This window comes from Neodiprion pinetum, chromosome 1, assembly GCF_021155775.2.
Source record: "Neodiprion pinetum isolate iyNeoPine1 chromosome 1, iyNeoPine1.2, whole genome shotgun sequence".
Lineage (NCBI taxonomy): Eukaryota > Metazoa > Arthropoda > Insecta > Hymenoptera > Diprionidae > Neodiprion > Neodiprion pinetum.
Window position 1 is genome coordinate 6,113,424 of NC_060232.1, and position 11,239 is coordinate 6,124,662.

At 38.2% G+C, this 11,239-nt stretch overlaps 2 protein-coding genes across 5 annotated transcripts; one reads left to right on the forward strand and one right to left on the reverse strand.

The window, feature by feature from the left end:
* Positions 1 to 297: 297 nt before the first annotated feature.
* Positions 298 to 2,839, reverse strand: Smu1 (Smu1 spliceosomal factor). Its single transcript, XM_046622527.2, has 8 exons — positions 2,688 to 2,839; positions 2,554 to 2,620; positions 2,321 to 2,464; positions 2,100 to 2,214; positions 1,345 to 1,987; positions 1,145 to 1,246; positions 714 to 1,050; positions 298 to 574 (listed from the first exon to the last, which is right to left on the reverse strand). The coding sequence occupies exons 1-8, from the start codon at positions 2,711 to 2,713 to the stop codon at positions 476 to 478; spliced, it is 1,533 nt and encodes a 510-aa protein (XP_046478483.1). The 5' UTR covers positions 2,714 to 2,839; the 3' UTR covers positions 298 to 475.
* Positions 2,840 to 2,986: 147 nt separating this feature from the next.
* CstF64 (cleavage stimulation factor subunit 2 CstF64) lies at positions 2,987 to 5,964 on the forward strand. 4 transcript variants are annotated; one of them, XR_006882797.1, is made up of 8 exons: positions 2,987 to 3,188; positions 3,284 to 3,362; positions 3,589 to 4,160; positions 4,334 to 4,505; positions 4,579 to 4,605; positions 4,680 to 4,777; positions 5,226 to 5,442; positions 5,655 to 5,964. XR_006882797.1 is itself a non-coding variant. In XM_046622540.2 (8 exons), the coding sequence occupies exons 1-8, from the start codon at positions 3,128 to 3,130 to the stop codon at positions 5,772 to 5,774; spliced, it is 1,320 nt and encodes a 439-aa protein (XP_046478496.1). In that variant the 5' UTR covers positions 2,990 to 3,127; the 3' UTR covers positions 5,775 to 5,964. The 4 variants fall into 4 exon arrangements, 2 of the variants coding, with proteins under 2 accessions (XP_046478496.1, XP_046478508.1); XM_046622540.2 differs by having other exon boundaries at positions 2,990 to 3,188; positions 5,252 to 5,442; XR_006882798.2 differs by lacking the exon at positions 4,579 to 4,605 and having other exon boundaries at positions 2,988 to 3,188.
* Positions 5,965 to 11,239: the final 5,275 nt, after the last annotated feature.

Genomic DNA, 11,239 nt, shown 5'->3' on the forward strand with positions numbered 1-11,239 from the left:
CGTTCTTCGGAAGCCATCAAGTTGAATTTCGTTCGAAAAGTCTGCGGAACATTTCCATTTCTGTAACTCCAATCAAGCTCTGACTTTCTGGTTTTCCATGAATGAGAAGTCCGCCGGGAAGGTCGATATTTGATCGGAATAAAACTGTCATGTTTCATTTGGCGACCTTTCGGCTGGACCCAGCCAGCCATCATCAGAGTTAAAAGACATTCCTAAGCGTTTGGATGTTCATAGTACGATTTTCTGGTTTTCCCTAAATTCTAAGTTTGCCGCAACAAATTATAACACAATTGTTCATTAGATTTAAGAACATATGATTTAATGACCTCATGGTAGAATACATGGTCGACATATGGAATATGCATTGATGGGGAGTCCGCTCGTTAGTTTATATCGTGTCTGGAATATGCCTATTTGACTTCGGCATAAGAAGGGTAATCGTACAATTCAACAATGCTTATGTTTATATGAAAATTTACGGTTTCCACAGTTTGAGAAGTCCGTCTTCACTGTATGAGCAGAGCAAGTTTTGATGCGGATGATGAGCTAACCCGATTACATCTTTTTCATGGATCTGCGAAAAACAATATTGACAATAGTTTTATCTCTTGCAAGTTTAATATTAAGATAAATCGAATAACAGGGCTTACGTTTGAAATTTCTAGGAAACGAGGTATTCGTTTCAATAAATCAATGACATTAGTTGTACTCACGTTGAGGGTTCGCTCAAGTTTTCCCGACGAAGTGGAGAAACAATACAAAACGAGATCCTCTCCAACACAGTATATGAATTCTCCACGCGGGCTAACACAGGCGCAAACGAAATCTCCACCTTCTCGTTTTCCACTGGAGAAGGATCTGACTATTTGTCCTTGCATGTTCATTATTACCACAGTGTTTGATCGATTACAAACGACAAAATGTTCCGGATTGCGAGGTAACGGATGGATACTGTTGACAGTAAGATCTGCAGCTCCCAAAGATTTGTATGTGCCTATGCACTCTGTTGTTTTCAAGCCCCAGAGCTTGACTGTTCCATCTGAGGAAGCACTGCAGATCAAAAATGTTTATTAATTTTCAATCAGTTTGAAGAAGCAGACTATGTGTTGGGAAAAAACTTAATTTTGTCACATAAATTTTTCACCTTATTATGCTGTGACCGTCCGGGGTGAAAACTACTTCATTGACAAATGAGATATGGCCTCGGAATTCTTTCAATGTCTTTCCAGACTTTAACCCGTGTATCCTGCAACAAAAAATTGTCAAACGTGAAAATAAATGTAATGGTTATGCGAAAGAAATTCTGCCAAAGTTTATCATTTCTATTTTTACAAAATGACGTACCTTATAGTGGTGTCGAATGATGCGGATAGTATCTGACTGTTGTCTCTACTGAACTGAAGACAAGTGACACCTTTGGCATGTGCTTTTTCGAATCTGCGGAGGCATTGGCCACTTTGAACACGCCAAACTTTCATTTTCCCGTCTTGGCCACCACCGGCAAGCATTTCGCTATCGCGGCTAAATGACATTGATAAAACGGCTTGTTCCATCATCATGAAGTTATCCTGTGCCTGGTACTTCAAATCTTTTCGTATTTTTCCAGTAGTAAAGTTCCACACCTCTATAAACCCGTCGACGGAGCCTGTTACCAAATATTGTCCATCTGGTGAAAATCTCGCACACTCAACATGTGACTTTTGCCCAAACTTAATTTGCTTAGATAACTGAGTTGGGTATTTTTCATCTTCCTGATCTCGAACAGCTGCTTTGCCTCTGAACAAATCTATGGTTGTGCCAGGAGGCAAGAGCCCTTGGTGCTGCTGCCATTTCAAAGCTTGTCCGAGCAAAGCTAGCAGCCTGCTGGATGGTACGACTGATACTTCACCCGCCAAAGCAGTTGCTATATGAGCTCTTCGCTTTTCCTTTGTACTTCCATCAGGGTATGCTTCCCTTGGGTCAAAGTAGGACCGTGCCAAAAGATTTTCTGGAGAAAAGTGGAAGGTGAGAAAAATTATTCAATTGAAAATTAAATAAACATCTGTAGCTTGTCAGTTAAGAAACTAGTTATGAAAGTTGTATTAGTTATTCTGTTTTACCAAGATGGATGTATCTTTCAGGTTCCTGCTGCTTCATCATTATCATCGGGTCAGTTTGCCTCAGCAGAGATCTAGCTGCGCCCAATTCTCTTAGTTCAATTAGTTCTAAAACAACCTGTGAATAAACATTTGTGATATCGGATTTCTGTTATAGGTTTGACAGTTCACCTGACTTTCTACGTCTTTGAAAACATATGTAAACAATGAAAGTTGTTAAATACCTGTTCGTACAAATCAATGAGTTTTTTATCAGGCAATTTGAGGGACTGTGTCGCTTTAAGCACAGTATCCCAATGTCCATTGTTAATATCCGTAACAAATCCGTCAACGCTGTCAACTGTATTCAACGAGACACCAGTTTCCTCCTGGTTAAGTATTTAGAGGATTAAATTAACAGTTTGATCAATTAACAAGGAGTATTTCCTCGTAGGATTATGAATAAATTTAATATTACCTGCAAGGTTTGTAGTGTTTTTACAAGATTAGACTCCTTCAAGTACTGTTGAATCAGTCGTATAACACTGAAATAAGAAGATATTGTAGTTTGATCGGGACTAATAATTAATTATGTACAGAGTAGATACGTACTCAGCGGATTCAATTTCGATTGACATTTTTACGAGCGAACAACTATTTATTTACTTGCTGTCACAATGTTTACTTCGGTCAAAAGTTTAATACCATCCTAACCCTAAATAGCAGTCGGTAATAGAATGGCAGGCACTTGATATCGCGGCATTAAGTGCGGAACAACGTAGACGAGCGTTTCAGTAGTTGCAGAAAATTCCGCTAGGAAGACAATCATCAGTATCTATCTAAATATCTAGTCAATGACTTCGTTCCGTGGAAATATTATTATCAAGTTTATTATCAATTTAGTTTTGAATAACCCACGGTGTTCTTGTTGCATGTTGATCACGTTCGAATGAAAACACCTGTCTTCTGTCCTTCGGGTGACAAACGTTGATGTATCGTTCGAATTCGAGCAATAAACAAAATCTGTAAATTCGTAAATAAAAACAGCAAAAATGAGTAATTCAACTATTTCAGATCAATCCCTGATGGATAAATCAATGCGGAGTGTTTTTGGTAATTATGAATTAACTTTTTTTTAAATTATGACGCAATGAATTGTTAACCGGATAATTCAGTCGCCCAAAAATACGATTGCAATTAATTTTCAGTCGGAAATATTCCGTATGAAGCAACAGAGGAGAATTTAAAGGACATATTCAGCGAAGTTGGACCAGTTCTCTCATTCAAGTAAGTATGCTCCGTAACGTTCTTTACCCTAACCTCAAACAGTCTTTTATTGTGAAACAAAAAAAAAAAAAAATACAATTACTTTACAGGAATTGGCAGGAAAAATCCATTAAAAAGTTTTAATTTATCTAACACTTTATTAGCATCTCATTATTTCCATAGTGAAAAATACTTATTATTGATTTATTTTGAAACTTGTGTATATCTTCTCGTATCTTTTTCTCAGGCTGGTTTTTGACCGAGAAACTGGAAAGCCGAAAGGATATGGATTTTGCGAGTATAAGGATCAAGAGACAGCGCTTAGCGCAATGCGTAACCTGAATGGCTATGAAATAGGTGGAAGGACACTGAGAGTGGACAATGCTTGCACAGAAAAAAGTCGGATGGAAATGCAAAGCCTGCTTCAGGGACAGAACACTGAAAATCCTTATGGCGAGGCAGTTCAAGCAGACAAGGCACCAGAGGCTATAAGCAAAGCAGTTGCATCGTTACCTCCTGAACAGATGTTTGAATTGATGAAGCAGATGAAGCTATGCGTGCAAAATAATCCAAACGAAGCACGACAAATGCTACTACAGAACCCGCAGCTTGCTTATGCCTTGCTTCAGGCCCAAGTTGTGATGAGAATTGTCGACCCTCAAACTGCAGTCAATATGCTACATAAAGCCAACCCGATTCCTGGTGTTATTTTACCAAATGATAAGCCACCGCTGCATCCTATTGTTCCAAGAATCGAAGAACCCTGGACTCCTAGACCTGCACCAACACCAGTTAATCCACCTGCTCCAATTTTTGCAGGTGAATATAGCCAGATTTCCTGATACTCATTTCAAATATTTATTCTCAGAAAGTCATTCGTCGTGACCCAATTTTAGTGGAACTTAATTTTTTTCTGTAATTTACCCATCGAGTATCGACTTTTAGGTTGAAAGTTCAATTATATGATTTCTAATTATTCATTAAATTTATAGGGCAGGATGTGGATCTGCGTACTTTAGATAGACAAATTGATCCAAGGCTGGCTAGAATGGATCAAGACTTACGAGGGCCACCCCAAGTCCCTCCTGTTCCTGTCAGCGCTCCAGTTATAGCTCCTCCATCAGATCCCAGAGCTGTATCACAGAGCTTTGCTCTTCCAGAACCGTTAGTATAATTATAAATTGGGTTCTGTTTCCAATGGGATATTAAATAATCAATAATTTGCGTTCTTTTACAGCACTCTTCCAGCGGAGGGTATAGAGAGGTGTTACTATTATACTTGTCGTGAATGTAGCCCAATAACTTATCATTGTTCGGTAACTTCAATATTCGTTCTAGTTTCGGTCGTGATCCGAGAGCTGACAGATTCGGACGAGAACCACGAGACCCACGTGACCCTAGGATGCCAGTTGATCCTCGAATTCCCAAAATTAATCGTAAGCATCAAATCAGAGTTTTAATTTCCACTATTAACTTATCAGAACTCAGTGCTAGCAGTAACTTTTGTGAAAAAGTGATTTTCTAAGTAACTGTCGAAAGTTGCATGAGAATTTGAAGATGGTTCCTGGTTATGCATATCTACTGTAAAATTTGAAACGATCACGATTAGATGAAGCGATACATTCTCCTCATTCATATAATTTCATTCTGAAGAGTTTTTTCATATAGTTTGTGGATTATGATTAAAAATCGAACGCATAGAGATGTATAATTTATTTCATTCTTAAAGAAGATTTTAAGATTCGCTTGTACAGTATCGTTCGCTATTGCGGCAATGCATTATGCTATGCTGTTGACTTACCCTCGCCACATTTCATGAGATAAATTTAACTCTGATTACGATTTAGTTTCGTGTTCCTTTAACGAGATTATGAATTTTTCCAGATCAATTCTTGTTTGTGATGTTACAGCACCGGCTCCTGGGGTCACGTCTGTCGCACCCAGACCCATTGTGGCAACACCGGTGCCACCCCCTACAACAAGTGGTATTAACCCTACTAATCCACTGAGTCTCTCAACACCCAGTACTGCTACCTCAAGGTTAATGGCGGGGATGTCGCCTGCTGGTAACATTCCAAGTGGTGCTTCTGACCAGGAAAAGGTACTAAAGACTTTCCAATGTTCAAATTTACAATGTCATAGTATGTGATTTTATGAAAGGCTCCTGCTATGTAAGCCTTCCCTGCACTCACCAAAAGATTAGACTGTTGACCTAACTTCATCTAAGACGTGAAGAATATAAACATATTACAACTTTTTGTGTCTTTACATGTATATAACATTTCTTGAAATTGTTTTCATTCTATGTTACAGGCGGCATTGATCATGCAAGTGTTACAATTATCAGATGAGCAGATTGCTATGCTTCCTCCGGAACAAAGGCAGAGTATCCTAGTGCTCAAAGAACAAATAGCGAAAAGCACTCAACGTTGAGAACATCTTCTCACGGAATGATAATAATTGTATTTTACACGAAAAAAACTCATCAATTTTAATATTTAAGTATGTCACTGAACATTATGTTGGGTGTACTAGGTCTAGATTGTTTAAGATTCAATATGTTTCATTATATTACTTGACTTGTCTAAGCAGAGGGTGTGAAAATAAAAATTTGATTAACTGACGTGCGATTTTTTGTAAATATCATGATGATTTTGTGAATACGAAAACTCTGTATACACCACTTGACGAGAAGCACAGATTTTCTGGCAAATAACGTCTTGAAATTTCAAAACGAATTAAAATAGTGGTTAAAAAAAGGTTGGTAGAACCGGCCTTATGTGCGCAGAAGGCCGATGATTTCTAGGTTTAGTTGAACAGCGTATGACGTTGACTCCTGTCTATGGATTCAATCTACTACGAATTTTTTTCAAAATAAACCAAAAACTGGTTTTTTTGGTCACGAAATCTCTTATTAATCAATCCGATCTCAACCTCCGATTGTTGCACTGATCTGCTGAAACTTGGAAACCATTGGTCGCAGCTTACCGGAACTATGTGCAATTATGTTCTCTCGCAAGGTTGCGTCCAAATGGTGCATGAAAGATGGAACATTATTTGAAATCTGCCACATTTCAACGGAAAAATTTCAAGCAGTTTTTGAAGACAGAATGTTCATTCTCAAATTCGATTCAAAGGATCCTTATAAGACTAATTGCCACAATTAATTTATTCCAGCACTTTTCAAAATCGCGAAAATTTTCGCCAAAAATACAAAGGGGTTAGCCTTCCTTTTTTTTTGACCAAAAAATTTTTCGTCTCAGAATTGATTCGTATGACTCTTTCCCGACCAATCGAACCCCAAGGAACTCAGAAAACGCAGCGAAAAGAGCGTGGGATCAACAGGAGAGAAGATACGAGGAAAAAAGCACCTGCTGAAAAATGTCGAAAATTCAGGTTTTCGTTTTGTGGCTGTAACTTCCGATGCGTTGATCGCAGCGTATTGGGACTGCGCCCAATCGATTTCTCTCGCAAAATTACGTCGGAATAGTGCCACTATTAATTATTTCCAGCACTTTTGAAAATCGCGAAAATTTTCGCCAAAAATACAAAGGGGTTAACCTTCCTTTTTTTTTGACCAAAAAATTTTTCGTCTCAGAATTGATTCGTATGACTCTTTTCCGACCAATCGGACCCCAAGGAACTCAGAAAACGCAGCAAAAGAAGCGTGGGATCAACGGGTGAGAAGATACGAGGAAAAAAGCACCTGCTGAAAAATGTCAAAAATTCAGGTTTTCGTTTTTTGGCTTTAACTTTCGATGAGTTGATCGCAGCGTATTGGGACTGCGCCCCGTCGATTTCTCTCGCAAAATTACGTCCAAATAGTGCCACAATTAATTTATTCCAGCACTTTTGAAAATCGCGAAAATTTTCGCCAAAAATACAAAGGGGTTAGCCTTCCTTTTTTTTTGACCAAAAAATTTTTCGTCTCAGAATTGATTCGTATGACTCTTTCCCGACCAATTGGACCCCAAGGAACTCAGAAAACGCAGCAAAAGGAGCGTGGGATCAACGGGTGAGAAGATACGAGGAAAAAAGCACCTGCTGAAAAATGTCGAAAATTCAGGTTTTTGTTTTTTGGCTGTAACTTTCGATGCGTTGATCGCAGCGTATTGGGACTGCGCCCAATCGATTTCTCTCGCAAAATTACGTCGGAATAGTGCAGGCAAGAATTTATTCCAGCACTTTTCAAAATCGCGAAAATTTTCGCCAAAAATGCAAAAAAATGCCTTACTTTTTCTTCATTTTTGAAGCCGAAAATTTTTGGTCTCGGATTCGATTCAAATGACCCTTACCTGAATAATTGGACCCTCAGGAACTAGGAAAACGCAGCGAAAGGAACGTGAGATCAACAGGAGAGAAATGGCGAACGAAAAAGCACCTGCTGAAAAATTTCGAGAACACAGGTTTTCGTTTTTTGGTTGTAACTTTGGACGCGCCGATCGGAGCCTATTGGAACTGCGCCTTATCGATTGCTCTCGCAAAATCACGTCCGAATAGTGCATGAAAGAATTTATTCCAGCACTTTTCCGAATCGCAAAAATTTCCGCCAAAAATGCAAAGGGGTTAGCCTTACTTTTTCTTCATTTTTTGAGCGGAAAATTTTTTGTTTCGGATTCGATTCAAATGACCCGTACCTGATTTATTGGACCCTCAGGAACTCAGAAAACGCAGCGAAAACAGCGTAGTGATTTAAAGTCCTAGAAAGGTGATAGGGAGAGAAAGAACGACGCTTCTTAACACTTCGAGTGTATTTTAACACACATTTGAAAGATACGAGCGAAATTTTTCATCATCCAACTGTCGCAGAACGGCAGCGTTATTAGCCGACCCGTTCACTGAAGAATACATCTTCAGTCAACGGCTGACGATCGAAGGGCCTGGCCGCTTGAGTCTGGAATCGGCAGGAGAGATAAAGTGTGTATTTCTTGTATGAAATGTGAAAGCTAAAATCATTATACATCATATCATATCATCATACATCATACATCATACATCATACATCATACATCATACATCGTACATCATACATCATCATACATAGTATCAAAGTTCGAAACCATAGTTTGGATGTCGGATGTTCAGAAAGTGACGTCACCAATTCAGAATCAGCTAGCCGAATTCCTCAGTCGGGAAACAACCGCGCAGTAGAGCGGACGGATGAGAGTCGAGCTCCGCAAATTTCGAGTAAGGGTTCTCAACCTCCCGATCCCGCGCTTCGGGTCCGCTACGTATTTCGAGTACCGGGTTCTCAACCTTCCGGATCCCGCGCTTCGGGTTCGCTACGCGGTGAAACTCGACTTCCAGGATAAGCGCTCCGTGGTTCCTGGTTCATGTTTACAATAAATTATTTCAATTCGTTTTTCGTGCAAGCCCATATTCAGTAGCTGTCAGTCCGCTAATAAAATTTCTCGACTTCCAGGATAAGCGCTCCGTGGTTCCTGGTTCATGTTTACAATAAATTATTTCAATTCGATTTTCGCGCAAGCCCAAATTCAGTAGCTGTTAGTCCGCTAATAAAATTTCTCGACTTCCAGGATAAGCGCTCCGTGGTTCCTGGTTCATGTTTACAATAAATTATTTCAATTCGATTTTCGCGCAAGCCCAAATTCAGTAGCTGTTAGTCCGCTAATAAAATTTCTCGACTTCCAGGATAAGCGCTCCGTGGTTCCTGGTTCATGTTTACAATAAATTATTTCAATTCGTTTTTCGCGCAACCCCAAATTCGGTAGCTGTCAGTCCGCTAATAAAATTTCTCGACTTCCAGGATAAGCGCTCCGTGGTTCCTGGTTCATGTTTACAATAAATTATTTCAATTCGTTTTTCGTGCAAGCCCATATTCAGTAGCTGTCAGTCCGCTAATAAAATTTCTCGACTTCCAGGATAAGCGCTCCGTGGTTCCTGGTTCATGTTTACAATAAATTATTTCAATTCGATTTTCGCGCAAGCCCAAATTCAGTAGCTGTTAGTCCGCTAATAAAATTTCTCGACTTCCAGGATGAGCGCTCCGTGGTTCCTGGTTCATGTTTACAATAAATTATTTCAATTCGATTTTCGCGCAAGCCCAAATTCAGTAGCTGTTAGTCCGCTAATAAAATTTCTCGACTTCCAGGATAAGCGCTCCGTGGTTCCTGGTTCATGTTTACAATAAATTATTTCAATTCGTTTTTCGTGCAAGCCCATATTCAGTAGCTGTCAGTCCGCTAATAAAATTTCTCGACTTCCAGGATAAGCGCTCCGTGGTTCCTGGTTCATGTTTACAATAAATTATTTCAATTCGATTTTCGCGCAAGCCCAAATTCAGTAGCTGTTAGTCCGCTAATAAAATTTCTCGACTTCCAGGATAAGCGCTCCGTGGTTCCTGGTTCATGTTTACAATAAATTATTTCAATTCGATTTTCGCGCAAGCCCAAATTCAGTAGCTGTTAGTCCGCTAATAAAATTTCTCGACTTCCAGGATGAGCGCTCCGTGGTTCCTGGTTCATGTTTACAATAAATTATTTCAATTCGATTTTCGCGCAAGCCCAAATTCAGTAGCTGTTAGTCCGCTAATAAAATTTCTCGACTTCCAGGATAAGCGCTCCGTGGTTCCTGGTTCATGTTTACAATAAATTATTTCAATTCGTTTTTCGCGCAACCCCAAATTCGGTAGCTGTCAGTCCGCTAATAAAATTTCTCGACTTCCAGGATAAGCGCTCCGTGGTTCCTGGTTCATGTTTACAATAAATTATTTCAATTCGTTTTTCGGGCAAGCCCATATTCAGTAGCTGTCAGTCCGCTAATAAAATTTCTCGACTTCCAGGATAAGCGCTCCGTGGTTCCTCGTTCATGTTTACAATAAATTATTTCAATTCGATTTTCGCGCAAGCCCAAATTCAGTAGCTGTTAGTCCGCTAATAAAATTTCTCGACTTCCAGGATAAGCGCTCCGTGGTTCCTGGTTCATGTTTACAATAAATTATTTCAATTCGTTTTTCGCGCAACCCCAAATTCGGTAGCTGTCAGTACGCTAATAAAATTTCTATAACTTCATAATCTTCTCATAATCTTTCTGGTAGATTATATCGATAAAAAAATTATATCAAACCTTACACATTATTTTTGATTTGTTCTCACGCTGAAAATATTTATTAGTATTCGGGGTACAACTCGAGGTGGTTGAAGGTGGTCGGAGGTGGACGAGGAGGAGGACGAGGAGGACGAGGATTTGTGCTGGGTGAGTAAAACACTTTTATAATATTTGATGGCAATTATAATTATATTTCATCTGAAATATTACAAACTTGTCACGTTTACAATATATTATTTCAATTCATTTTTCGTGCAAGCACATATTCAGTAGCTATGAATAATCTTATACAATTTATTATATTATTAATTAATTAATTAATATTCTTATAATATTTAATGGCAATTGTAATTATATTTCATCTGAAATATTACAAACTTGTCACGTTTACAATAAATTATTTCAATTCATTTTTCGTGCAAGCACATATTCAGTAGCTATGAATAATCTTATACAATTTATTATATTATTAATTAATTAATTAATATTCTTATAATATTCAATGGCAATTGTAATTATATTTCATCTGAAATATTACAAACTTGTCACGTTTACAATAAATTATTTCAATTCATTTTTCGTGCAAGCACATATTCAGTAGCTATGAATAATCTTATACAATTTATTATATTATTAATTAATTAATTAATATTCTTATAATATTTAATGGCAATTGTAATTATATTTCATCTGAAATATTACAAACTTGTCACGTTTACAATAAATTATTTCAATTCATTTTTCGTGCAAGCACATATTCAGTAGCTATGAATAATCTTGTACAATTTATTATATTATTAATTAATTGATTAAATACATTAATCCTTACA